The sequence below is a fragment of the Opisthorchis viverrini genome (assembly GCF_000715545.1).
Source record: "Opisthorchis viverrini unplaced genomic scaffold opera_v5_26, whole genome shotgun sequence".
In the NCBI taxonomy this organism is placed as follows: Eukaryota; Metazoa; Platyhelminthes; class Trematoda; order Opisthorchiida; family Opisthorchiidae; genus Opisthorchis; species Opisthorchis viverrini.
In genome coordinates, this window is record NW_008751683.1 from 1,293,350 (window position 1) to 1,321,230 (window position 27,881).

The 27,881-nt window shown below is 45.6% G+C and overlaps 3 protein-coding genes across 3 annotated transcripts in view; 1 reads left to right on the top strand and 2 right to left on the bottom strand.

Moving 5' to 3' along the window:
• The window catches only part of T265_02278 (hypothetical protein), a gene marked incomplete at both ends in the record, with an annotated part of 19,368 nt that extends 7,660 nt beyond the window's left edge, over positions 1–11,708 (top strand). The window contains 6 exons of the mRNA XM_009166482.1: positions 998–1,253; positions 3,596–3,868; positions 5,019–5,190; positions 7,564–7,716; positions 8,617–8,885; positions 11,170–11,708. Coding sequence (XP_009164746.1) covers positions 1,071–1,253; positions 3,596–3,868; positions 5,019–5,190; positions 7,564–7,716; positions 8,617–8,885; positions 11,170–11,301 — 1,182 coding nt within the window. The remainder of the gene's footprint in view (positions 1–997; positions 1,254–3,595; positions 3,869–5,018; positions 5,191–7,563; positions 7,717–8,616; positions 8,886–11,169) is intronic.
• Positions 1–14,325, bottom strand: part of T265_02277 (hypothetical protein) — a gene marked incomplete at both ends in the record, with an annotated part of 20,996 nt that extends 6,671 nt beyond the window's left edge. Inside the window, one exon of the mRNA XM_009166481.1 lies at positions 14,249–14,325. Coding sequence (XP_009164745.1) covers positions 14,249–14,325 — 77 coding nt within the window. The remainder of the gene's footprint in view (positions 1–14,248) is intronic.
• A 661-nt stretch (positions 14,326–14,986) lies between these two features.
• T265_02282 (hypothetical protein) overlaps positions 14,987–27,881 on the bottom strand; it is a gene marked incomplete at both ends in the record, with an annotated part of 104,314 nt that continues 91,419 nt past the window's right edge. Inside the window, 4 exons of the mRNA XM_009166486.1 lie at positions 14,987–16,902; positions 18,125–18,802; positions 21,587–21,841; positions 27,208–27,490. Coding sequence (XP_009164750.1) covers positions 15,918–16,902; positions 18,125–18,802; positions 21,587–21,841; positions 27,208–27,490 — 2,201 coding nt within the window. The remainder of the gene's footprint in view (positions 16,903–18,124; positions 18,803–21,586; positions 21,842–27,207; positions 27,491–27,881) is intronic.

Below are 27,881 nucleotides of genomic sequence, written 5' to 3' on the forward strand. Positions count from 1 at the left end.
ATTGTACGACAGTGAGGCTTCCGTGCCAACACTGATGTTGCTGTCTTTCATGATGATGATACTTGTAAGTCCATGGTTTTATATAGACCTAGATGCTGCTCTGGCATCCAAACATATTCAGAAGAATGACTAGGATCCTCGGCCAAAGCCTTAGATTCAAAGGCGTGACCGCAAGGAAGCAGTGGTCGGTGTCAGAATTCTTGAGTTGGCCAAATCTCATGAGACCAGTTGCCACAACTTTTCCAATCCCTAACGTGAAAGGCGGCAAAACCGTTTGTTAGAAGACCGCGGATTTTGAATAGCATTCTTCCATTACGGTTTGGTGGGTTACTGAGGCCCGAAAATCGCCACACCTTAATAAGTTTCAGTCCGGAAGACTGCAAGACAGTAGGCAGGGTGCGGAGGGGGCGGGAGCAGAGCTGAAAGGCCGTTGGATTCCGGGTGGATCGCGTCCATCCACTCTGTCTGGTCTGGCATTTGTTGGAGTTTGCCCTTTCAGTCCCTGTATACCCATGTAAAACTCGTAGAGCAGCTTGGCCTCATGGTTACCGGTCACTGTCCCACGGTTCTTACAATAATCATGGACTAAATAATGACTACGATTCCATGTTCCCCTCGTGACACGTGAAACGCCTTCGTGGTGACGTAGCACTCACTATTCCTTGGTGTTTTCATTAGGCCCATATGTAATTTTCTAGTAGACCGGGTGGCCGGTCGAAAATCCTCCATACCTTGATAATACTAAAACCACAGCACATACCGGTGGCACATACCCGGTGGAAGTCACACCATGGTTATCACCTTTGCACCACGAGAGGGGTGAGGGTGGACGTTATGGCGCCATACGTAACACTAGTGAGTGTTGGGGATTTCGACATTAGCGGTTTGCATAATTGAAATGAAGTTATGGTTTGGTAACGCTTTATACCTAAATTTCTTTCGCGAACAACCACTCCTATTTACATCTAATTTCGAAAGTTTTGTGCCCCTTTTTTAGTTCACGTTCCGCTTGTGGCGATTCAGTTTTTGGACATCTATCTGCCAGTCTGGTTGGTTCCTTCCCCCACTACATGGGTCCAAACAATGCTGACTGTCCTTTTCAGAAGCATACGGCCTCACTGGGTGATTGCATCCTAGTGGTTACGGGAAAATTGGAAACAAGGGCTATTCTGCTACAAAGGGATGCGGTCACACAGACGAGATACGGGGCCCTCCGACACAATGATTGCATTGGGAAATGTTACGGATCTAAAGTAAGCTCTGCTCATATCGTTTAATACATATACGCGGTATTTATGTAAGGGTGTGGTGGTCAGTCTACACTGTTGTCAAGGAAAGCACTGCAGCTCTACCAATAAGATCATCCGATACCCCTGTCCCTTTCCGTCCAAACATTTATGTTATACGAAGCGCTACAATGACCATCTTTCTTCGGTTTCGTTCACCCAAGTTTCTTGCACGTTGGTTTGCGTGGGCGATGATTGCTTGATGACCAGTATAAGTTTCTTCCTAGCAGGTCTCGAAAGCATTTTGCATTCTAAGCCGGTGAGGATTGTTTATTATGGAAGGACGTAAGATCCATATCCGGAGACTCCCTGCAGAAGGATAGAAATCGGTCAAGCAAGTCATTTAAAAGTATTGGGGTTTGGGTATGCATAGGCATAACAAAGCCAAATAGGATCAGAGAGGAAAAGATTATCAGATCATAGATTGCTCACGCTTTTGCCTGCAGATTTAATACCTGCAAACTTGCTGTAGCCTTATATTGTTCGCCAATCTTAGCCCACAGTTTCGGATTCCGGCCTGTCACCCGTCAGTCTCCAGCTGTACAAGCTGTAGTGGTTTTTAGCTATCCTTCCTTTTTCTTTTTTGCAAACTCAATGCAACATTTGTGGTTTGAATTGCGGCATTAACTCACCCTTCTATAGCTCTTCTGCGTTGTTCCAACTTAAATGAAGCCCCCGTTTTTGTTAACCTCCTCCACCTCGCTTACCAAAGCGTTTACTACTTCCTTTTTTTCAGCTGAGTAGTGGAGTCCACATGTACGCCCATTTTTGCTTGTCAGGCCCACAGTGACGCTTGAGCGCTTGATTTTTAACTATCTCAAAGAAAGTTCGGCCCATCAATAACTGCCGCCTACGTAGGTGGGAACCCCGGAATTTAACTCATCAATGGTCAGTTACACTGGCATAAGTGGTCAAATCACACAGTCAGGGGTGCTCGCACATCAAAGCCATTGCCTTTAATGCTTGGCTACTCAGTTCCCGAACTAACCAAACAAGCCATCGCCTCCAAGACTTGGCTATATGTCCCACACTCCCACTTCCCGGTGATCGAAACTAGCACCAGGAACAAATGTACATATGACACACGGTCTATAGTTGATAAATTGATTGATTGAATTGGAATGTTTTTCTGCGCTCATCCGTTATTGAACGGAAATGACGCGTAATCTTTCCTCTTTGCTTACCGCTATCTGTGAACTCGTTGTTCGGTTCGACCCGCCGCAGAACTCTGCGTTCTTCGTGAACTTGATGTCCATAGTTTGGAATGGTTGCCGTTTTTTTTTACCTTACAGTTCCTTCAGGTTCCCAGCCTAGCTTATTTTCCTCTATGAGTTCCTGCCCGGTTAAGTAGCACTCAAGGTCTAGCTGGGTACGTGACGATCTATCCTTCCTTCGTTCCACTTAGCTCGTCTGTTTCTTGCCATGTCAAATTTATCCACCGATTTTCGTGCTCATGCTCTCGCCACTTCGTATCCTCTAACCATGCTTCCCCATAGAGTAAGAGCTATACACTCCTCTGCTTTAATACGCATTGGCTTCTGCTCACATCACTCAAACGCGAACATGTTCACCCATTTAGATGGAAAAATTCAGATGGATCCAGCGTGCGCTGGTGGAGTAGTGGTAACACCCCCATCTCTCACGTCAGATGTGTTGAGTTCAGACCCCGGCACGGTCACTGGGTATGCACTACTGAGGACCTCGAGTCTAGTGCTTCTCCTCTTTTGTATGAAATCACCAGCATGATTGTGTAAGGACAAGATGATCATTTTTCAAACAAGAGTCATGTGAGTGCATTCCACAACGCCCCGCAACCACCAACACCTGTAACTAATATGCAGCTGTAATTGGTAGGTCCAAAGACTTACTCATTTGTCGCAAGACGAATGATTTGTCGAGCGGAAATTCCATTCTGAGGTTTGGCCACAGCATCCAGATCTTCTGACTCAACAGTTGGAGTCGATGCACTTCAAAATGCTTGTGATAGACTGGCACTAAGTCCTCCTCATATCCTTTTTATTTTTCTTCAATTCAGGTCTTCAAATATAATTAACTTAACTTTTTGGTTGTGCGGCAGTAAAGCACCGTTGTGGACACCGATTTTTCTGTCTGATTATGGTGGTGCCCGTGACATGGGGGCCTGCTTCCGTCACCCTTCGGACTTTATACGTTCGGTTCAGGTTCATGGTCTTTGCAACCTGCAGCGTAAGGAAAGTATCAAGAAATGCTTTCAACTGTAACCCGTCTTCGTTATGCACCTCAGTCGAATTTTTTTGCATTTATTTTTATTTATTTATTCGGTGTTTCAGATTGCAACCTCACTTGGGCATGTCCATATCCTCTCCCTGGATCCCATCCTATGGTCTGCTAGTTTGCCCCACCGCACTCAGATAATATACCCTCCAGATGCCAGTCTCATCGTTGGTGGCCTGGACCTTGTTCCTGGTTGCCGAGTTCTTGAGTCAGGTACCGGAAGCGGATCTCTGACGCATTTTCTTGCTCAAGCTGTCTGGCCTACGGGCAGCGTTGTCACGTTCGACTTTCATGCCGGTCGTGTGGAGTGTGCTCGGGATGAATTCAAGGTTAGATGCTTTTTTTGAGACCGGCCACTGCCACCCATAAGGCAGAATGGAATTTTGTCATCCAAACTAAAAATTCTTTGCGCGAGCGGTTTTCAACAACCATATAAACAGTGAGTGATGTCTGTAAGAATATCTTAGTTTAAAGTGTGTTTTTACAGTAGACCATGTTGGTCTACAGCTGATCATCGGGGACCATAAACCGCAAAACACCAGTCTGTTGGCTGTTGGGTTACGGTGAATGGTGCCATATTTTTTCCTCGTGGTCTAGTGCAAGCGGGAAAAGATCAATTTGCGGAATAGCGGAAATATCAACCAAGTGGAACGAGGTATACAACTGCCTGCCTAGACTTTTCTCCCACCTACTGTCACCTACTGTCTACAATCTGCTGAAATGTGGAGGCCTTGAAGCCAAAAATGTAGGTTCCCTGCATACCGGATGATCGTTATTTCAGGACGGAACATCAGGTAAATGAATCCGGAACGACCGTGAAAGATGCTCGTACGATTTGGTGAAGCGGCTGAAAATAAGCTCAGTCGGAAAATTCTCATGACGGAAGTTTCATAAATGCAACTAGCCACCATTTCCTGTTTCTACCCTCCATAGCGTCCCTGTGTTTCTATACAACGCTGAAGAAACCTTTCAGCTCCGTCTTCGTCCCGATGAAGGTATGACGAACCGATATATCAAGGAATCATATGACGTCAAGGAGTCTTGTGGGTGTCTGCGAGCGAACTAATCGATTCCTTGAAGGCGTGGTTAAGAGTTTGAAGAAGTGCTGAGGAGGCATTTTGTCTTTCACCCTGGAAAGACTCGAACTTTGGCGTACACTTTCCTGCTTAGCTTTTCTTCAGACTTTTTCAGCCTGAATTTTATTGTGTAGTTGATGCGGCGGTTCGTAAACGTTATCATGACACTTGCATAGTAACCCCCGTAGATTTTCTCTTTTCGTACCAGCTTGTTTGACCGAAACTGACCCCCTACGCCTCCTACTTAACCAGATATTAATAAAAGTAACTACGTGAGTATGTGAATACGTGTGGTGCAGTGGATGTTTTTATGCATTATTCCCCCTTGCGCTAACCAGGTGCTGGCTGCATTTCGATCGCTTTTTACCGTAATTTCCGTATCTATTTCATCTTGCTCTTGCAGAATCACGGTCTGTGTGACTGCATCAAAGTGATACATAGGGACGTCTGTACTGAAGGGTTCCCACCTTTTGGTCATCAGGACAACCTCGCGGGCGTGAATGCTGTCATGCTTGATCTTCCTCAGCCATGGCTTGTTGTCCCCAGCCTACCGGCAGTATTTCAACCGGACTCAGGTTAGTAGACATTCAGCCACCCACTGGCCTTTTTTGTGGTAGCCTTGCATGACTTAAGAATGGCAGGCGGGATCAAACCTTGTGTCAGTGAATTTATTGCCGTCGGGAAAATGAGGAGAACACGGACATAATCAGGCATAGTGTGCATGGGTTACTTGTGAACGAAGCTTAATATTTTGCAAGCATTTCAATAGAGGAGAATGTCGGTAGCTCAGGTAGCGTAGATGGTCGTTGGCTTGTTCGCTGAGCTGGGCTAAGATGGTCGTTGATTGTGCCACAACCACTAACCCACCGCTACACACCACTACACTCCCGAATAACGCACTGATGTTATCACCTCGATTGGTGATGAAACGTTTGCAACCAAACTGCCCAGCTCAGCGAACAAGCCAACGACCAAGCATTTCAATCTTCTGGTGTCTATTTGCCATCAACGTTCACTCAGTAATAGTTCGACCTGACTGTTGGCTTTATTTTGATGCAATAAAACGAAGACTTCCATCAGAGTGTATTTCCAGTTTATTCTCTTCATTCGCAGAGTCATTAAGATATTGAATACATGCATATGCTAGGGTTGCTTCGCTCCGACCATATACGTGTACTACCGTATTTCCGACTTTCTTTTATGTTTGGCAGCATTCCTTTTCATAGTGAATTTGCGTAACTCCACTAAGTTGGTAGGAATCTTATTGGCAGGTAGAACACACTGGTTTCCCTAATAGGGTTAGTTTGCCAGTTCCAGTCAGAGTGGCTCTTCCGCGTGAAGGTGTAGCGAGCCTTGTTGGCCAAATGTGAAGTAAGCTGTGTTGTAGGGCTTCTCCTGTCTAAAGGTTCTATGAAGCGCCCTTTCGTATGCCTGGCTCGTTAGCATGCCGTAAGATTATCTTTTGGGAATGTTCCAGGTAGAACCCTCCATTCTGTTAATCTAATGAGTGAAATCTCCAGTGAATCACTACCCGCAGTTAATAATGGTCTAAGTCACTGATGATCTACTATGGTTGATTTTCTGGATTAGACGAAAACTATAAACCAATAAGGGACTAAACAGCGTTCTCATAGATACAGTGTCCATCCGTAAATGGATAGAAACTGAACATTTAAAGTGTGACAACTCATGCAGCTTGGTTGCATGAAACACCAATTTCGTGGTAAAAGTGAGTGCTTTCGAGCAGGAAAAATCAGTAGCTAGGGAGACGAGAATCAAATCAAATTAAAAAAGTCATTATGTCTTGGGTATTCGAATCCTTGGCACTGTCAGTCGTCTCAAAGAATCTGCTCTGCAGAGCATCCTTCAACAGTTTCAAAGGTACTACTGAATGGTATGTTGAATCTATCATGGGCGAAACGTGACGAGTGGATCCACCATTTCTATCTGGATTTTGGAGGGTCCATTTGGACGTTAATATCCTATTGTTTTGGTCTGTGGGCATCCAATTCATTCAAACAAACAAGGTTAACCAAGTTAGTGAATATACACTCATTTGCAAACTAATTTGTTTTTTAGAGGAATTCACCTCGACCCAGCTGAATCTCTCGGTTTTGATGTTTCCAGGCAAGGTTCTGTGGGTAAAGTGGGGATATTTTCAAGACACGACTGTTTTCAAGCCAAACATCAGCAGAACCGCAACATTCGTATGTGGCCATTGGCTTGTTCGCTGAGCTGGACAATTCGATTGCAAACGTTTCATCACCAATCGAGGTGATAACATCAGTGCGTTATTCGGGAGTGTAGTGGTGTGTAGCGGTGGGTTAGTGGTTGTGGCACAATCAACGACCATCTACCCTACCTGAGCTACCAACATTTTCCTCCATAGACAACAATCGTATGTATGCGCTCATTCACACAGCTACTTGAATTAAACTAGACAGCTTTTTTTGTTACCATATACTGTATGTTTCAGTGTACATGTCCACCTCATTCGCACATGAACACGATTTGTACTGGTCAATTGACGACAGTCTGAAGACAATTGCTGGCGCTTTATATGTTTTCCTCAGCGAATATATCAAGCACACAAAAACGAGTCAACCACCAGCTGATTTGTTTGCTTTGATGGGTATTGTGAGGATTGTGGTTATTCGCTCTTTCGGAATGAAGACAAACGATCAATGGTCGGGAGTGTATGCGGGATCGAAGACAGCTGATTACTAGACGGCCCTTATACTTACGGACGTTCTGTTAGGGAATCAGGAGTTGGGTCACTTGAGATTTGGTTAGGAAAGTGCATGCGGGCAGTTAGTTATCGATAAAATAAATAACTGAGTTGCTTGACGCCTAGCTTTTTTTCTGCTCGCCTCTAGTCTCTTCAGGGGAAAAGTTCCAGGCGTGTAGGCTCTTGTTGTCTAGGTAATTGTATTCTTCTTCTGTTCCAGGTGGACGTGTTTGTTCATTTTCACCATGCATCGAACAGGTTCAGCGCACATGTGCAGCTTTGCAGAAGGCGGGATTTTCTCAGATTCAGACCAGTGAATGTCTTCAACGGACCTTTGACGTTTCTCGTGCTTTTCTCAATGTCCCCAACATGGGTATGTTCTGACTTTGTTGTATAGCTTTTTGTCCTCCGATTGTTCAACTTTAAACTGATGCAAACTAACGAGTACGATACCGTGTCATACGTTGATCCAGACGATGCAAGTACGGGGCTGGAGAACCTAATGAGCATTGCAAACTTGCCAGGGTGGGATTAGCGGCCACTCCTGACATCGATCGGGGCGAGATGGCTCGAGTGGTTAGAGCGCGAATTTACCAACCGGAAGGTCCGTTGTTCGATCCTGACGTCTGCCTTTCGACTTTCCCTGTCTAGGTTTGGGCAACCTGACAGTATCAGCCCTCGTGATTCCTTTGGGTGGCATGGCGGCTAGGCACCGAAAGGGTGATACAGCTGAATGAATGATCGATCTGTTTATCCGTCGAAGCTGTGACCTACGTATGCAATGGGTCGGGGAAGTTAAACTTGGTGGTCGTCAAGACGGGATAACCAACTTTTCATGGCATCAAGCCGTATCTGTTGCTCAGTCGTCACCACACTCAGGGTTGTTCTGGAAATGCGGATGAGGATAGTTAAATGACTACTGAGGCGGTCTTGATATTTAGGTGACCGAAGAACCGTTGGAACGAATGAGCTAGTAATCTGTTCATTGATTGTTATCGTTCCGAAAATCCGATTCACTGACGCGTTTGGAAAGTGTGAAGTTAAACTTAACTTTGGTGAACTGTGAGGCTTCTGGATGAGCATGTCGTGGGGCAAATTTCTCACAAAAGTCCAAGTTATACTTTAATCTTAACGTCTTACTAGTATGTGTTAGTCTTTGTCTCCCCTTCTGAATTCGGATCATCTGTGGAAGGTTGAGCGAACAGTATTTTCTCCACTCTGTGATACCCGGATGCTGTGTATTTTCATAGTGACCCCTATCTTGTTTTTACAGGGCAAGTTGGCATATGTGAACGGCTCGATAATCAAGCTCTTGTCTCAGGCCCCCCTTCCGAATCCAACGAGCCGTGGTGGACCAAGAGACATCTGCTTCCACCTCCATGTGGGTTGAACCGAAGGCGTATTTTTGGCGCCGTCGAAGAGGATGAACCAACTGAGGACACTGTTTCCGAAGAAACGAGCGCTTCCAAACGTCCGAAATGTACTCGGCCACCACCGGCTCGTCGAGATGAATCACGTTTCTCCTGGGAAGCAGTCCCTCAGGTGGGTCGGGTTACAGATGTAACAATATACCGCTTGCAGCGGACAACTTTCGGTCATTAGGTCAATTTTAATTAAAACGATTCATTGAATCAATGACTTATTGGGGTGTCTTATTGTATCAATTGATTGTCGATTTTCAGATGAAGTCAAACCTGTCGAAGGGGTCTCAACTCTTGTTTATGCAACGCTAACAGAGCTCCACGCCAAATTTGAGCCTCGTCCTGTGAATTTTCCGTGGCCATTTCCGGACGACTGTTCTGGTATCGGTGGGGTTTGCTCTGCGTGAAGATATTCCATTCGCTACATATGTGACAGGATGACTACAGTCTCCTCTCATAGAGATACCTCTGGGATAATGCAGAATGTGTTCAAGATACTAGAAGCACCGCTGAGCGAATCATCAGATCAATCTCAGGCTCATCGATTTGTCCGATTCAACAGATTTTGCGCACCTATTCAGGTTTAGTGCGGTCTGATTAGTCGGTCTCCAATTATCGCTTGTGTTGACGGATACCTGATGGGTGACGGCGCCTGAATGCGAAGCAACTTCCAACCTGATAGGGTTTTTGTTACTCAGTTTGGAGTGTGTCCCGTCCTTTAAGCGAAACACCGTGCATTTATTTCATGCTTATTTGGAATTACCAGCATTGGGCATCTCTCGAACCTCTGTGGAGATTCTACAGTGAATAGAATGTCCAGCCTGGTCGTTGGTTTGTCCGCTCAGCTGGCAATTAGGTTGCAAGCGTTTGGTCACCAATCGAAGTGAAACCATCAGTACGTTGTTACGGAGTTTAGCGATAGACCGGTGGTTGTGCCAACCACTACGCTCTCTAACAATACACTGGCTGTCACCTCAGCGAACAAACTGACAATCATCTACTTTGCCTGAACAACCAACATTCTCGTCGATATACAGCCTGGACCGAATGGAGTGGGATGAGGAGTTTAACGATAAACTTATGAACATTTGATTTTCCAGAGCACTTTACTGAGGTTCACGTGGATGTCTGAAGACTTCCGTGCAGATAAATTTTCACTTACAGACAAATTAGCTTGCAGTGGAGTGTATTTCGACATTTTCTTGAAATTTGGTGTTAAAAGAGAAAGCGCCTATTTTATGATCGCCAAGGAGGACGAAACCGCTATTGGAAGAGCCTTCAGCAGCCGTATGAGCTGTGTGCTGTCAAGAACTCAGTCAACTTGTGGTGCAAAGTTAACAATGACGATTTCGGTGGGATTCTTGGTTCCATTGCAACGCAGCTACATTTGACAGTGGTTCTAAGTGTCAAACAGTATTCTCTAACTCGTCTCTCCGTACTTAGTCTACCAATTCGCCCACGGCTACGCAGATGCACGTCTTCAGAACACGCGGCCGTAAACATTCCAAATGCTATCAGGCCACAAATCATCACCTCGGAAGTCGACTCGCAGTCGTGAATTATCAACAGCCAACCGACAGTTTCGATACAAGTTATCGAATCCTAAGCTTTTGACCATAAATGAAGTTGTGCTACGTGCAAACGATTTCGTTCGCCAGACATTGATCCGGTGGCTCTGTGAAATCAACCATAAGTGATTTCCGTGCTTTATTATTACGTCTGCGCCCAAAAACAACAAAAGAAATGTTGGCAGGACCCCGGCTTACCGATCCACTATAGTGAGCAAATCCATAGTACAATGAAAGCTCTCGGTTCATTCAATTTGTGTGCAGATTCGACAGTTCCTCAGGCCTTTTTCTCAGACGGAAGTGCACAGTGTTGCAGTAAATGGTATTTGGTATCACTGTTTTCTTTTGCATTACCATGCTCTCAGCTGACCAGCAATGACAATATTACGATTTGTTCTGAACGCATGTGGGTGAATTCGCTATGGCTTATGAAGGCTGTCTGTTCTATCCATCTCTGTGCCGTGAAACGTGACTTCTCCGTTTGGCCGACGAATCATTCATGGTCGCTAGGCTTGTCCAGCTTCCATGCTTTGTAGTCTGCTATAATCGGGATTTTGAGGAATCAGTCTGATTTTCATCTGATTACCGTTTCTTCGTGGTATTGTCCATTGGTTCTTTGGGAGCAGTTGCTAGAATAGCCCCCAAAACACTTCTATGTGAGAAGAGACCATTCTCGAGGATTCTCCGTGCAACACGATCAAGTGCAAAGGAGGTCAACTATATACTTCCCCTGAAGTGTACCTATGGTTGAATGTGGTGTTTTTTACTATGTTTTTGTCCACCACTTATCTCCGTGAGTAGCTTCATAGTGCCTTTTGTTTTCCTTTCTCATTACAGGCTATGATGGCTGGTCACACCGGCTATTTAACCTTTGCCTCTTGGATTCCAAGAACTGGTCCTTCCGGCGATGCTGCATCGGAACTGAAGCATCAACCAATAAGCACGCCACCAGTAACATCTACTGTGTAGTACCCCTACGCTTTCGTGCATACATACAATTGTACAGCAATATCGACCTTCGACACCTTGTTCAGAGTGGGGTTACCAACCTGTTGCACTGTACCCATGTTTGTTACCTACTCGTGCCCGGAAGATACTGTTTTAGCTGCGATGGTGTTCGTTGTAATGTTTCTCGAGAAATGTACCAGTAATTTGATGTTTGAATCCTCTAAAGTGTTGTAATGCGCGAACACGACAGATCACCTTGCTGGAGGCTTCTCCCATTATAGGTTACACTGATCACTTATGTGAGGTCAAATGCTTTAGATGGACTACTCATGGCATCAACCCACTTGATAAAGTTTTGGTATAAACTATCAGCCAAAAGCAGCGCTTCTAAAATTTGTCTGTTGTGGTCTCGACAAGATGGACTGGGGAGTTGCGCCGAATTAATCCTAGACTGAATGGACGTCACTCTAGGTCGTGTAGCACTGGACAAAGTGCACGTTTCTAACTTGACATGTAAACCAGGGAATACTTCTCCCATGCCTCCCCAACTGTACTGACTAGTGCACTCACAAGCTGTTCGAAGATTCGATGCAGTGAACAAGCCGTCGTTTATATTCACATCACTCCTGTTTGAACAGTCCTTATCGCGAAGTCATTCAGGTCACTCCATACGAAATAGAGGGAAGCAGTAAACTCGTGTTTCACTCTTATCACAGCCCATTAGCGGTTCCTAGGATTGATCGTATAGGGACTTGGGTCCCAGACATCTGATATGTCATGCGGGCATTTTGGTACTGCTGAACTAGAGTACCCTGGACGTAGGCGAATTACTGTCTCAACGAGAGAGTGTGTTCATATTTGACCGGCGTGGGTGGATTGCCTAACGCCTCGCATCCCTCCAGCTTGTCGTAGCAGTCAGTATGATGCAGACGGCAAGAGAAAACTAATGTGATTCCAGAATAGGTGAGAGGCAGGGAGAAATCTCGTTACATCTGACGGTATCGATCCGGACTCAGTCAGCGGCACGAGAGTATGATAAAACTCGTTATCTGCGTACATGGATGCGCCTGTGGCGTGGATCATTACGCGATCCAAGTAACCATGGGAATCTACTGCGGTTTTCAGTTTGTTTCCGTTGGTATATCGGTGCGCGGTGCGACAGCGTAATTTATGCGGTGTACTTCAGTGCGACAAAACAATTGGAACCATTATCACATTAATCGACTGGTCGGTTTTATTGCTAGTGCGTGCTACTCACACTCGCTCGACAGTCTCAGCAGCGTGTTGAACTGCATACCAGTTTGCTGAAGTTCAGAATGTGCTGTCTGGCAGGTCCCCACATATTAGAGCATATAAAGCGTACGATTTGTTAGTCCTTGTGCAGATTTTGGAAGGTTGGTTTCCAATCAGCTCTCGTATTTCGGATTGCTCTGGAAAAATGCCATGACCAAACGATTTTCTGGAAACTCACCAAGGTGCAACTTGCCTACCTTCATGTGGCACTGCTCAATCGATGTACGTACTTCATTTAGAGAATAATCAAAAGCACCTGAGAAGTTTGGATATTCTCTCTCACCACACACTTCTTTACGCTTAAAGTAAACATAAACTCACACCCGAAGCTGAGTCAACTGTAAGACGACTACCTGAATATTCTTGACCGCAGACTATACTTAAGTAGTGAAACCTCTAAAGCCACAACTTTCCAATCTGGACTGTTTGTAGCGTGTGTACGATGCTGCGTGTAGACAATCTTGTGAAAAAAGTTGTACTAACACGACCGGATGCAATCAGTGCTGACTACAATATGTATACTGAACAGATGAAAGTGAGCAAGGATCAAAGATACCAAAGTTTTGCAGTATCTGCAATCTTAGTTTGGTCCTTGTGACAACCGGACTCTGAAAATGGGTGGGTGAAAACACAGTCGATGGGTTACGGTCAATCCTATTCAAACTAGCGGTGAGCTTGCAATTTTAAAGTGCGGGCAACCGTGAATGTTGTTGTAACCTAAATCGGCGTTGTTAGCCATGCATTTTTAGACCAGCGGTCGAAAAACCCGCGCCAAAACAACTACAAGTTCAAAGCAGGCGTCGAAGTTTGCCGGTGTCGTGGTCTGATTGCGCGAAAAACTGTGCTCTGTCATCGCTATTGCGTCCAAATTTATCGACGATTCAGTTTAGGCAGGAAGTTGAAAATCTGCTGGGGATGGCTGGTCCCAAGTAGAGGGTTGCTGAGTTGTTAGTGCACCGGCTACCCAGTCGGTGCGATGAAGAGGCGGTTTACCGCACCGAATTTTGCTAGTTTGTCTGAGTCTACGGAGCACCGATATATATTGGCAGTGTAATATTGTTCGTTGTATTGCTCAAGGGTACATATGCTCTGTGGTTTTGACCGGAATGACAATAACTCCGAGTACATGCTACTTGATTTTCTCCAGTAGTTTAGAGCAAAATGGCTTTGGAGCACAGATCGCGGCCTATATCGCCACATGTGTACACGAATTTACCAAAGAAATACCTGCACTATTCTTTTCACTGGCCTTCGTGTAGATTTATATTTATACAGTACCTGCAGAGACAGGAAGGGGCGTTGCGTCTGCAACAAGACTAAACCTAATAACTGTCCGGGTCCGGCTCGAAGCCTGTTGACCGATCATCTCAGTATTTCAGTGTATGACAACGCAAGCCAGCATCATCCAGTCAACAAGCGTCAATTATTTCAAACAGTAATGTAGGCAAACAATCGCTGAAAAACAACGACTGCTTAACACAAACTACTAAAGCAGCAATCCAAAGTCGAACAAATCGCAGTCAAGCGGATTCGAGCAGTAAATATATCCAGGGTGATGGTTTGAGCACGAATTAAAAAGCAGCGATCTCGTTTAACAAAATGTGAGTTTCTAAGATCCAACAGAAGCCTTTTGTCCAACAAAATACAGGATCACGATACTTGCGATACAACCTACTTAGATTTGCTCATCACAGGAATTAGAGGTTTCCATCGTTCTACTGTTAAGGAGCTTGTTGGTGCCTCGGTTCGCATAGCTTGATCCTTGCGTCAATCGTTGCTACGACAAAGGGAGGTGTAACGTGAGTTTTCGAGAAGTAAACAATAGCATTGTAGCATGAAACACCAACTACATGGTCTTCAAGCCAACATTCCATCCGTAGGGCCCATTACTACCTATCAGGCATTTGTTTCACAGTTATCAGCATGCGCATGATGAAATGCTCTGCTAAGAGTCGGCGTCGTTAAAAGTGTAAGTGGAACGTATCAGGCTATGATAACCTGGATAACTAACGCGCATGCCAACGATTCATTTGCCAAGGATAATCCTTTCTTAAATCTGTTGACAGCAGCCAGATTATGACATGAAGGCGAGGAACGAAACCGTCACTACGGAGGCCACCGAATATTTCTTTTAGCAATGGATAATCCATCAAACTGCTGTCTTTCGGGCCGCACCAATTGTTAGTACCATGTCAGTAGGCTGAGCAAACGCCCAGAAAGCGTGGGCACAGGTTCCATATAGGAACACTATCCCTCATTTGGCGTTATATGTACGTTGGTCCATATTCTCCGTTTCTTCTACATTGAATATTCATGTATGTGGAAACGGCTCAAACCCGGTCGCCACTATGCACTAGAGGGAGATCAAAGTTAATTCGAAGACGTTAGTGAAAGCTTTCGTTGAGCTGCATCACAATAATGGATTTCATCATTATTACCAGTTAATTGTGTGCATTGGATTCACTTTACAAAATGTCAGACGAAACAATAAAGCAGAAAACCAGACATTCCATTATTAGCATAGTCGGGAAGAAGAGATCAAAGTTTGTTCCTGAAAATGGGATCTTTTTGTACATACATACTCGGTGATGGTAACTTTGAAGAAGTCATCCGAGGGACTTAGTCAACGATCACATGGGTTAGCAGTTACAGAGTCACGCAAAACCTGCATCGGTCCTCGGGGATTGGGCTGACTTCCCGTGCTTATTTTCGTGCTCTTTAGCCATAAATATCGTGGTTGATCATGTGACGTAAGGAGGAGCTGAGGAGTCCTACAGGAAGATGGTGTGAAGGGTGTTTGTTTAACTAGTGACATATCAGATAAATGTAAGCAAGCAAAAAGCCGAGGCAAAGAAGCAGGCAGCCAGGAAGCAGTAGTGTTAATCATCCGTTGAGGATCAATGAGCGCATGCTCAGGGAAAAAAGTCACAGACTAGAACTGAACTGAATGAACCGGGGATGGGTGAGGAGGTTAAAAGTGCGAAAGTAAGGAAATGCCACCGAAAGAATGCGATGTGTTTGGGACTTCACACTTGTGTGCGTAGTGTGAGAGGGAATTCGGACGCTGAAAACATAATCAAGAAACGCATGTTACCAGATCATCCTTGTCTGTAATGCAACCAATTCTACGAGAATAGCCTAATCATCCTTTTTTGCGTACGCGTGTTTCGAACAGGATATTTTACTCGTCAATACACACGCTGATAAAAAAATCAAACCTAACATGAATGCGGAGGACTGCGAGTCAGGGATATATGAAAGATCATGATTCAATTGCAAGGAACTGCACCGAGAACCCTGCTAAGAGACAGTCTCACAGGTGATAGCTTTGTTTGGGTAAGGTTCTAGAGTTTCAAATCTGCTGCGAGCTTTTTGGCTATTTGTTTGAATGCACTCATTGACCCGTTGATACGCTTAAAGCGAATCCCATTCATCCCAACTCCAGCCAACTTTCCGATTTCCATCTCCCAATGCACAATCCCACCATCTACTCCAGAGTCTAGTAATTCCGAAGGCGACGGTGACCTGTTCGTAACGACAGCCTTGGGGTTCCTCAAGGATGGAATTTGGCATCCATGGGAAGGATCACCATAAACGCACTGCAGCTTGTGCTCCCCAACAACTTCGTAGTCAACGCCATGGTTCGTTAGCGAGCGTTGTACCTCAATCAAAACCTCATCCAAAGGCCAGCGGGCAAACGGTCGGAGTACATATCTCATACTTCGATGCGATTTACTGTTAAATGTGCGAGTGCTTTCTGGTTCGGTCTTACTAACCGAAGATGGGGATTTCCTTCGACTATCAACATGACTTCCCTGCTTTGACCGTGTGCTGGTTCGTAGTGCAGAGCGCGACGGGGTCCGGTCTTCATCGTTGTCATCGGGTTCGCTGTCTTTAGACAAGATTGGACGTTGAACAGATCGCGAACGATTATCTTTGGAAATCGAACTCCGAGTGCTGGTTCGTCGCGTTATGGTAGCACGATCCTCCTCTGTAGGGCTCAGTCGCCTCTCATAGTGTTCTGCTTGGTCAATTCTTCGGCTAGGACGACGGTCCTCGTCCAGAGCGTCGGCTAGCGTATGTCTGGTAGCAACTTGTGATATCGGTCTGTGGGGTGTGACGCCACTGCGGCTTCGAGGGATGCGATTCAAGGTTGGTTTCAAAGAGGAATCTGGTGACGGACTACCACGAGCGACAACAACTTTATCCAACTCCATCGTGGGAGCAACCATTGGGTCGAGTCGATGGTGACGCGGTTCCGGATGTGCGATTTCCTGGTCAACGAAGGCTGCGTTGGCCTGCATGATGGTTGATCTCCGGAAAAGTTTGCTAAAACAAAAAAAAACCGCAAGTAACTTGAGGGAGTTGGCTAGCTTGAAGTCATCAATGTAGTATGAAGAAACAAACACCGGTATCTTACAGCATTCTTGAATGATGCAAATATATGGATGATGATTATTTTGTGATTTCCAACGGTGCTGTTACCTATCTGCCAATCAGCTACAAGCTCATCGATTTAGTTCGTTTGCGAACAGCGGAGTTAAAAAGCAGAGAAGTTGTGGACCATTCGGGTCGTGAGCCTGATCAAGTACCCGTCATTTATCAATACTTACTCAATGATTATTGCTAGGCGACAAATGAGACGGAGATCGCCAACCATCAGATTTCTAAGAATGGACAGTGATCTATCCGACCGTTGACGTCCACACTTGTATCCCGAATACTACTATGGTTAAGGAGCGGAGGCCACAATTTCTGCTTTAAAATGACTGCATCTGAAAGAACACCCCATTTGGTGGACAAAACCTGATAGATGCTGATTCTCTAGGTGAGAACAGAAATGCTACAGTTGGGCCATTAAACAATCTCGCACCTGCTGGCCCTCACAACCTCGCTGCTAACGGGGCTTGGTTGGCTATGGGATCTGTGGAATTAGCATTCGAACACACCTGAAAAGTTATCCTCCTGTCAAGTTGCAAATATTCTAATAAATCCGCAACAAAGAGAGGAAGGGAGAGCACTTGGCTCGAGTCTTGCTATTGTCATATACAATTCAATTTTCCCGTTAGAGCTCATCTCTGTTGGCTGCGATTTGAAGCTCGAACGTCTGAAATGCGAGGCGGGTGAGTTACCACGGCGCTACCAACCGAAGCGATATGACCCAGTAACTGTCCGGCTGCGTTGATCGATTGATTCGCCTGTCAACACTTTCTAGTCAGGCTTAGTTCCAGGAGGTTTGGGGGGTTCACGTTAGTTACATTCACACTCGCACATTTACATTCGCACATACACCCACCCTCGCTTGAACAGCCTTCCTCTTATTCTAGTGTTCTGGTAAGCCCACGGTGTCACATGTCTGGAGTTCGAACCCCGGCATTTAGATTAACCTTAACAAGAGCGAAGCTCAAGGCAAGCCCCTCTTCCCAGTGAGGTGGATTCATTGGAATGACTAAGCCAGGAAAGGAGGATGATAGTCCAGACGACGGATATGAATGTAAACAGAAATTTACTTTACCGACCTCTTCCTAAGGACAAAGATAAAACCACTCACCTTCTTGATATACGCGTTGTCAGCGTACGAAAAAAATTGTTGAAACCTCCATTGACTTGACTGTCGCGGTTCGCTGGTGGGCGCATCGACAAGTTCCGACTAAAACCCTGAACCGGCGAGCCAAGAGTGTTACGTTGCCTCCCGGTGACTGAAGTTCCTCGGGTTAAGTAGTCCAAGGGTGGAGAATCCTCAGTGCGTCCTTGATCCAATGCACCGTCATTGTGGCCTAGGGTAGAAATTGAGGAAGTCACGGAGGAAATAGATAAATCATCGGGACTGATCGGTCTGGGAGTAGCCGTATCGCGACTGTCTGATCGAAGCGAAGGAGAATGTGGACGCGCTGTCATAGATTGAGTGGCAATACTGTGTGTCCCCGCATGTCGAACCAAACGTGGCCCACCGGACGAACCTTCCAAACGCTCCCTTGCGCGACCTGTGGGAACATGCTGTATCGTTGAACGCTCTGGCAGGTTTCGGCTGAACGGTACCGTATATATGTCCCTAGCGACAGATGTCCCGATTGGTGTAGGCGTGACTGTCCCGTTGGCTCGGCCGGACTCACCAGTCCAAAGAGAACCGCTCGGTGGTTCGACTGGACGAGAGAATGGGTGATTGTTGGGGTCCAAGGATCCATCTTTTCCCATTGCAATCGTTGTAGTGGTAGTCGATGATGGAAGTCTGTGGAGCAACAGGGAAAAGACGGATGTTTTTCGTATCGGAATTGATATCGATTTAAAGCTTTGCCATACACTGAGGTTATCCTGGGAGATGGAAGTTGTTAGAGACGTGCGGCAGGACCTTAAGCAACTTTCTGGGAGCTACCACAGCGCATGTTTTCATGCAGAAGAACCCAGCAGGATGGTTTTCAAACTGTCCGCCATTAGGTTCTTTCCCCCAGTCGACTTTGTCGACAGCCATTCTAGCGGACCCTACTCGCATAATAGTATTGTATATAAAACCTAATAAAGTTTACGTTATTCGCATGTCGTCCCCGAGTGTTTTGCACAAACATGCAAACTTACTCGTCCCTACTACTTGGTTGGTTGGTTAGAACGGTACCCGATGCCCTATAAAGAGTTCCTCCAGCTGTTTGCCAGTGAGATTCGCCGCCAATGCGCTTTTGTTAATAATGAAGATTAGAGTTGGGCGCTCGCTCATAACCCCTTAAGCGCTACGTTTGGCTTCATAGCCTAAGAGGTGGACAGAAACTACGCAGCCATTAGATCAGTGGTCCGTGATTGCACCGATATTCTTGGAGGCCTTGATCGAGATCGTTTGTTGCAGGAACGACCTCCAGCATATTGAGTGGTTATTTCTCTGGGTATAGGGTACTCACCACTTAGATGTGACACCCGCTTCCTACCAACTTCAACGTTTTTATTGAGTTATTGTATCCCTTTACTCGTTATCAGGAAGGTCAGATTCCTGAAGGCAACCACTGAATGCCCGAAATTTGCTGAGACCCTCAGCTCCGTTAGATGCTGACCAAATAGACAACGCCCCTTCAATATGCAGCGAGTCACAGTCTTGTATCAAACCCAGACAGCGCGGGTCAAGGTCAGACAACGCCCCCGCAATATTCAGCGCGTCGCAGCCTCGTACCAAAGCCAGACCGTGTGAGTCACCGCTGGACCAAGTTAGACATTGTCCCTCCAATATATAGCATGAGACCGTTGTATTTTTGCAGTCACACACACGCTCTCACACTCGCCTGCCCGGAACATAGCTGTCGTCTCACGCTCTCGCACTCGCCTGCCCGGAACATAGCTGTCGTGTTCTCTTCTGTGAGTCTTTTTTCCGGTACTAGGCACTGGAGCGGGGTCAGAAGTTAGATACAAGGGAGTGGCGAATCATCAGATGTAACACTCGTTATCTATAGGTGCAAGATATCTTTTGTCTTTCCTTTCAATGAGTTTCAAGTATACCAACTTGGTTGACTGCCCGTTTCTTCATTTTCCAGCCTTTTCCAGCACCTAGGCAACAACAACCGGATCAGGATTTCCACGATTTCGGCTCGCTTGTTTCTACATGACGATCTTTAAAGGGCTACAATCAGATGACCCTCGAACCTTTTTGAACGCCAAACATAGACGTCGCTTTATCTCCCAACATTTAGTGGTCCAAATAAAAAAACTAAATAATTCTGCCGTACGGTTCGAAGTAAGATTCGCGACTGCAAGGTTCTACTGCCAAGCCGAGTGACAGCAAACCCAAACCTCATGTTGGGAGTAAGCAGAACGATTTGGTTGGATAAGTTCGTCTAAATGAGGCGCTGTATAAGTTTCGGTGGACTGGAGGAAGATGAAATTACTTCCAAAAGCTGGAAAACCAGGACACTGTTTACCAAAATGATATCAACTTGATTGTCGTAGGCGGGCTGCTGGTTCGGTGAAATTAGAAAAAAGACATGGTGGTTAAATGCGAATCTTTGGTGACCCCAACCGCGGAGTCTTCCAAAAATCTCGCGGATCTGATGGGAATATTGGACAAGTAGCACTGTGGTTTTCTGGAGACCGACTACAGGTCGAGCTGGTTAGGTCATGTACTTCATATGTCCAAGTATGGTGTATCTTTTTATCCATTAAGGTTGAGGGTTGTGCCAACAGCGGATCAACTTAACTCTAGATTTTCTGCATGCACATTTCCTCGCTTGCAATCGCATTTGCCGCTTTGCTTGGCCTCGACGAGATCTTCCGAATTATTACGTCAGCAAAGAGGTTTGACCAGTACCAGCCCTCTGTAATTCATCCTTTCTTCACACTTTGTAGCCTGAAACACGCCCACTCGGAATGTATTTCTACCTACAATTTTTTATTAATCTACTATAAATACCAAATATTGATGCGTCCACAGAGTTTAGGCAATTTTTTTGCGTAAACAACTGGTCATGGCAACTCCACGGCACCTTATTTAGTGCGCATGCGTATGAATCGCAACGTTCTGATACGCACCCTGAAATGCGTCACTCCATTTTTAGTTTCTGGTGCACTAGTTAATTTTGCTTTTCGCCGTCTAATCTCAGTTCGTGTGACGAGCGTCAAAAAATCATCACGTGGTGGTGCATGAAACCCAAATTCAACTGTAACACAAACACGGTCGAAAGGAATCCCGAATAATCTGGACAACGGAAAGGCACAGTGATTTCACGGACCACAAAGATCCATTGAAAGGTAATCTGCAACGTACTAAGCACATGGAGCAGGTGAATAATGTAGTAAGGAAAACTGTGATTTTTATCTCCCCCTACCTATCAGTCCATACAAATGCGCTACTCCCTCGGAATAGATCGCACAAAGGGATCAACCCAAGGTGAGCTCTTCGGGAAGAGAGAAAAAGTGTTTCAGGGAGCAGCTAGAATTGGGCCTCTGAGACCCCTCAGAGGTGTTCTTCAATGAATGAACTCCCAAGAAGACAACAACCATGAACGAATCGCTTTGTATATAGGAACAACGGATAACCTACCTCAAAGAATGATAGGCGTAGGACATCCGATTTGGTGGGTTTGTAACACAGTTTGTGGCCAATGGAGGGGGCGGGGGAGCCGTGGGTCGGCGAATAGCACCGGATAATGTATTGTTGCTGTTACTGTTGGCGGATGGACTAAGGGCTCTGCTAGCAGGAGTTGGCGTCAACGGCGCACGACTGGTATGTGGAGGGACAGCAGGTGGACTTGGTTTGGATGTATTGTCCGCGGCCACGCGAAACGGATTCGTTTCGCTGTAAGGTCAAAAAATTGCAAGCGTTTGAAGTCATCAAGCAAAAACGCCGACGATCGGCATGGACTCAGTATTCTGTCCAGAGAAGTAAGTGATCTGAACGAGGAGTAGCGTTCTGTTCTCTACCACAAACCGATGGGAGAATAACTGTGATCCTGGAACTTGGATCCACCAAATGAATAAGATCAAAATTTTGATGGGTGATGAGTCCTTAAAGCCAGAAATGGTGCTAGCAACACGCTCGAACCATGGTGTCTAAGTTGTCACTCTTGTCGTCTAATGTTCCGTAACCATGACGACCGGAATCAGGCCGAACGATCAGATGATACAGTTTAAAAATAATTGACCAACACAGCCGTCACGTTACAGCATCAGTCAGTGAGCGATTACGAGAGGTTAGCTATATTCAAAGACTGCATCTACTGGATCATCCGTTCCGTACGCGCAAATGTATCCTTTTGGAAAATGGTTCTATTCTACTCCGTCCGTGGCTAGTGGCCAGGATAGCGATACGGGCGTTGCCATAGAAACACTTGTCGTCACTTTCAAAATCACCAGCCGAAAGCTGGAGAGCAAGTAGCTTGCTCATTTGGTTGATGAACGGACGACAGAAGACACGAAAGAAGGAACACCGATTTACCAGTAGGTGGTTTCCCGGCTGACCGACATCCACAAGACCGGATACAAAAAGTAACCACAATGCACTGTAACTAAATTCTTCTCAATACAACCATGTGACGGGCAGCAAAGCCGCTCGTACCCTCGAATAACAATCAGGTCTCTGGTACGATCGAAATTCGAGCCCCGTGAAAAAATCCATGCCTGATCACCGAACACAGCACAGTTGTTTCATCCTTGTTTGGATTTGTACCGCGCAAATTTCGAAGCAGATTTGAACCTATCACCTTCTAGACAGGGTTTGGAATGCTACCATTCATCTACCTACATGCGCAGCACTAAAAATAATCCCTTAGCCACAAACGTAAACACACAACAGTCCACGCCATGTGTCTCACGGTGACTGGCTTTAGTCACCGCAACGTACACTGAGCCTTCCATTTGCATGGCAGGAAGCAAACTTTTGTTGATTACTGGTTTAGCGTTGACCGAAAAATACCAACGGAATGCACGGTCAAAGGTCTGTCGACGGGAATTCGGACGAGGGCGGGTGGGGGTCAGCACCAGTGTAGCATGTAGCTTTAATCCCTATTTTTCGTGAGCAGTAGCATGTTGAGGGCTTGAGAAGAATGACCTATATCACTTCTCGCACAGATGTGTCGCCCGAGTGATGACCCCCCGTTATGTCATTGATACTGAGCTGTTATCTACCAGCTACAGGGACCGCAGCAACGTTTTTCGTGCATCTCCAAAAATCCAGAGAGAGGCAACGCGACCGCAGTGCTATCAACCTGGGACAAAAACCAAAATCCGACCTAAATCGCACCTTTCAGTTATATACAGCCACTGCAACCAGGGAGTTGCTTCAAAAATTAATCCTGACCACTCTGCCACGCATTTCTTTTATCAGTTAATTTGCAGTTGAAGTGAAACACACATAGGTACAACAGAGCGGTGGCTTTCTCTGCTGACTTTTGGTTACTTGCCAGAAAAGTTGATCAGGACAACACATTTGGTAGACAACAGCTGAGTTACCAGTGGTGCGACATATCTGTGAAATAGGTGATGTGGTTGATTCCTCTCGATCCTTCAAGATTCCACTGCTCAAACAAAACTCAGAGCTGTGAGCCTTTTATGAAGCAACGTCTATTGGAGTGTACTGTGCTCCATTTTTTTATAGGGCGGTGCTTACTCCTTCCCACCTGCCTTCGGCTTTTGTCATAAGGCCTTAGGTGATATTACATGATCATGCAGTCTTTGTTATGCAGCTTTTCACCTACAGAAGTACAGTGCTTTAAGTGTGCAACCGAAGAAAGTAGTTTGTGGTTCTGATGAAAGCCCACAGGGTTGAAAATCGATTCTCTCCTGAACCAACAGCAACCACCATTCGAACACACGACTCGGTTACAAAAAGGAAAAGTAATATTTTCGTGGTTCGAACATGAGTTTCCCGCTTTGCTCCGTTTGCCAGTTGAATTTGTGATATTCGCCCACACTAGGGACAGAAGAATGACAGACTTGTGCGTTCCCAAAAAATACAAGGGTCGGAAATCGGTGTATCGATTCCCACCTAGGTTTCCCTTAGATAGACATTGTCCCGAAATACCAGACCCGACGGTTCCCTGAGATGCAAATGATGTAGGATCAGCTTACTTCACAGACGGATGAAATTGCCTTGACCTTATTGCTGTGTTGTGTGACCATAGCTACACTAGCATCGAGGCCATATGCAATAAGCTACAAAGATTATACGATGAACAAATACATCGGTTGCGATTGATCCATGTAGCTATCGTATTGTTTACTATCAGCTCATGTCAGATGAAGTCAGTGCAGTAGCAAACTCAGATTATGTCAAACACCGGAGTGAACCATCATCTGTCTCAATACCAGTACAAAACTAGAAAAAAACAGTAGCCGAAACGAAGAAGTACAGAATAATTCTACATCAAATCAACAAGTTTGCGGGGGCTAAAGCGACCAGGTAGTGCGCACAAGACTGCGGAGTGAATTGGACAACATGAATATAGAACAAGCATACAAGCGACTCTTTAATATGAATTAGACTAAGTAACAGTACAAACTGCTGCTGAAGAGTAACCGTGTAGTCCGTCAGGTTTACATTGGTATGAAGCACCCACTTTCAGCTACGCACCAATCATGTGTGGTTTGATCAACTAGGCACACATGTGTGGATGGGCCATATCAATCATAGTCACAGAATGGCTTAGAGGTTAGAGCGCGAATGTACTGATCGGAGGATCCGTAGTTCGAACCCGAAATCTGCCTCTCGACTTTCCCCGCCTAGCCTGAGCAACCTGGCAGTAGCCAGTCCTCGTGTTTCCTTTGGATGGCATGGCAGATAGGCACCAAAAGGGTGTTACAGCTAAACGATTATCTTTATTTACTATCTTTTTACAATAACCCCCCAATTTGCACTGTGATACAGCACAGTAAAAATTTCGAAAACAGACAGGATTAGGATCCCGTGTGACAACCCCTCTCACACAGTGACTGGTGTGGTAGTTCTTGGGGTAGTTGCATCAAAAAAAGCAGAGTGTAACAAAGGTGGCGTTAACCGAACACAGCTAGCACACTAGGACCAATCGGACAGAGGAAAACTGGTGATCGACACAGCAGTTGACTTCATGGGATGCACTACTAACACTGTATTCCCTAATAGGCGACGTGTGACAGCAAATCCTGATTGACGATGGAAAGTGGCCTCGAAAGAGTGAAACGAGCAAAACAACAGAGTGGCGACGTGTGTGTGTGTGCACGCATGCACGCGCGCGCAGAAGTGCACACAATTGGACTGAGACAACATCGAGGTTGCGAAATAACCTGGGCCGAGCAAAAAGAATTGATGTGACTGTTCCGGCTAATGGAAACAAACGAAACCAACGCTGGGTGCACGTTCCTGATAAGCTTGCAACTAGGATGAACTGGAATGAATTAGCAGGGTGAGGATGTTTGGAAAAAACGCAATGCAGGACACCTTCGAGTCGGCTGTATGTATATAGCTGGGTGACGTGGGTAAGAGGGTTAACGTGAAGGATACTAAACTGTTGATCGATGGCCTCCGCGTTAACGTGTAAAGTACGACAACCAAGGTCACCACTACGATTTTAAGAAGTATTCGTCTCGAAGATTTAAGGTTTGTCCTTATTTGTTTACAACCGGTAGTTTTCAACGAAAACGGATAGACTAGAGTACAACATGATCAAAATATTCACAGGCATGGTTATTACAATTGATTTAGTATGAATTGGATACCCACAATGCTGAGATATCATATGAATGAGGCTGATCACACATTGAGTATCTGTCTTAATCTGGGGGAACTATCATCCATCATAAAGTTTTAGTTAACTACTTTTAAGCCAAACAATGAAAGCAAATCTACACCCATCTCTCGTTTAATACAAGTTCGTTATTCGTCAGAAAGGACAAGACTTCCGTTTTCCGCAAACCTATAGGCTACAAGGCTTCACGGTCGCATGGGCTGAACCAAAATCACTTGAAGAACGATTCAGAGAGACTAAACCGGAGGCTTTTCCCCAAGAGACAACGCGTCAGTTCAGGCCACATACAAATCAGTAGCCGAAATTGCTGACTGCAGGACAGAGCTTTTGTCTCAGTTGTCTTACCTCAACCTGAAATCAAGCTCTTTCAAATAAGAAGCCATTTAGAACCAAGAAGGACAAACAGTGGTGCATGACAATCGCCTTTAAATCGTGTTGTGTTGATGATTGGCCGCAGCTATGTAGTCTGGTATCGTATTAAAGAAACACGCGTAAAGAGACTATCCGTTCTCGTTAAACTGACTAACATGACGGATCCTGTAGACCAGGAAACACAACTCCGCCAGTTGGACCTTAATGGTCGACCAACTAATCTTCAGTTGTATCTCAAGCGCAGATAAAGTTAACGTCTAATTTCTGTGCAACGAGTCCAAAAGAGAACAGAAAAGAGACAATGATAGAAAATCCATTGGGGATGAACACCTGAACAAGTGAATTGGGTCAGTGTAAAGTTGATGGACAGACAAACTCGTGCAGATCAGCGTTCGAGAGCTCTTACTGACGCGATAGCCAGCTCAGTCAAATCGGTCCCTACAGCATCCTGTTGACCGAAATGAGTGGTTGTTCCCTGTACTCCATACCATTTCATAAGTTATTCCATTACAATGTATGTTTTATGTGTACAACGACGGGCTTCGAAAATGACTGTGACTGTGTACGACAGGCACAAGTGTTGGGCTATTTGTCGCTCCATCTTACGACCATCTCTGTCGGGCAAACGGGCATTGTATTTCCGTGGCCGTAATGTTTGGTGAGCACTGTAGTAGATATTTGTTTCAAGGATAAAGAACAGACCACACCATAGACTGTCACCGTTTCTGTGTCCAAGAAGCTGTACCTTGTGAAAGCGGGTACCTAGCTGAGCGGACCTCGGTGATACCAATCATCGCCGGTTGAACGATATCCAACAGAGAGTACAGACGAAAGCAGGTACCACTTTGACTCCCTCTCCGACTGTGCACTGGCATCCAGGACTGAGCTGCTGTTTGTCTGAAACAGACTCCCAGCCAAACGTGATTAGCAGCCCAAACATGAATCAGACTAAATGTAACCAAGTCATTTACAAGTTCGTCAGGTAGGGGACATGATCCAGTGTGTACGGACAAAAAGCCTACACAAACTGACGAGACAAAATTGTTTGCCGAGAGAACAAGGAACGGCTAACCTCAAAATATCTGCTGCATTAGGTGGGCCTCGGAATAAACTTCTGGGTTTAGTTTGGGGTTGAATGTCCTTGCTTGAAACACCATCCTGGCCAGTATGGCTGCCATCACGAATCGCCTCCGTGGTTTCTTTGAACGCACTGGACAAACCAACTGATGGAACCCGGGACCTGGTATTTGGGCTTTCTGGTGCGACCTGTTGTTGGTCGCTACTTGAAGGTCGTGGGACGCGAGCTGATGAGTTACCAGATTTGGCAGATCCGGACACTGAGGATTCGGTTGGTTCTGTTGCGTAAGATCATAAGACACATTTATTTGCGATTTAGACAAAACATATTATTGTTGCATTCTAAACGGAAGATAGAACAAACACGGATTTTCGAAATACACACTAGCACCGCCAGAGTAAGAACTACTGATAAATATGGTGGCCAAAGCTTGGAAATGGAATCAAGTGTGAATCAGACTGTTGCGTCAATGGATACTCAAATAGTTCAGTGATTGAGACACGAGCTAATGACCGGAATGCATGTGATACAAATCCAATCCTCGTTTTTGGATTTCATTTATCGAGAATTGGGCAACCTAGAGATTCGTTCGAGCGTAATGACGGCTACGCACCGGAAATGTTCCACAGAGGAACAGCTTCGTTTTTTCAACAACAGCTGCAGCAGTG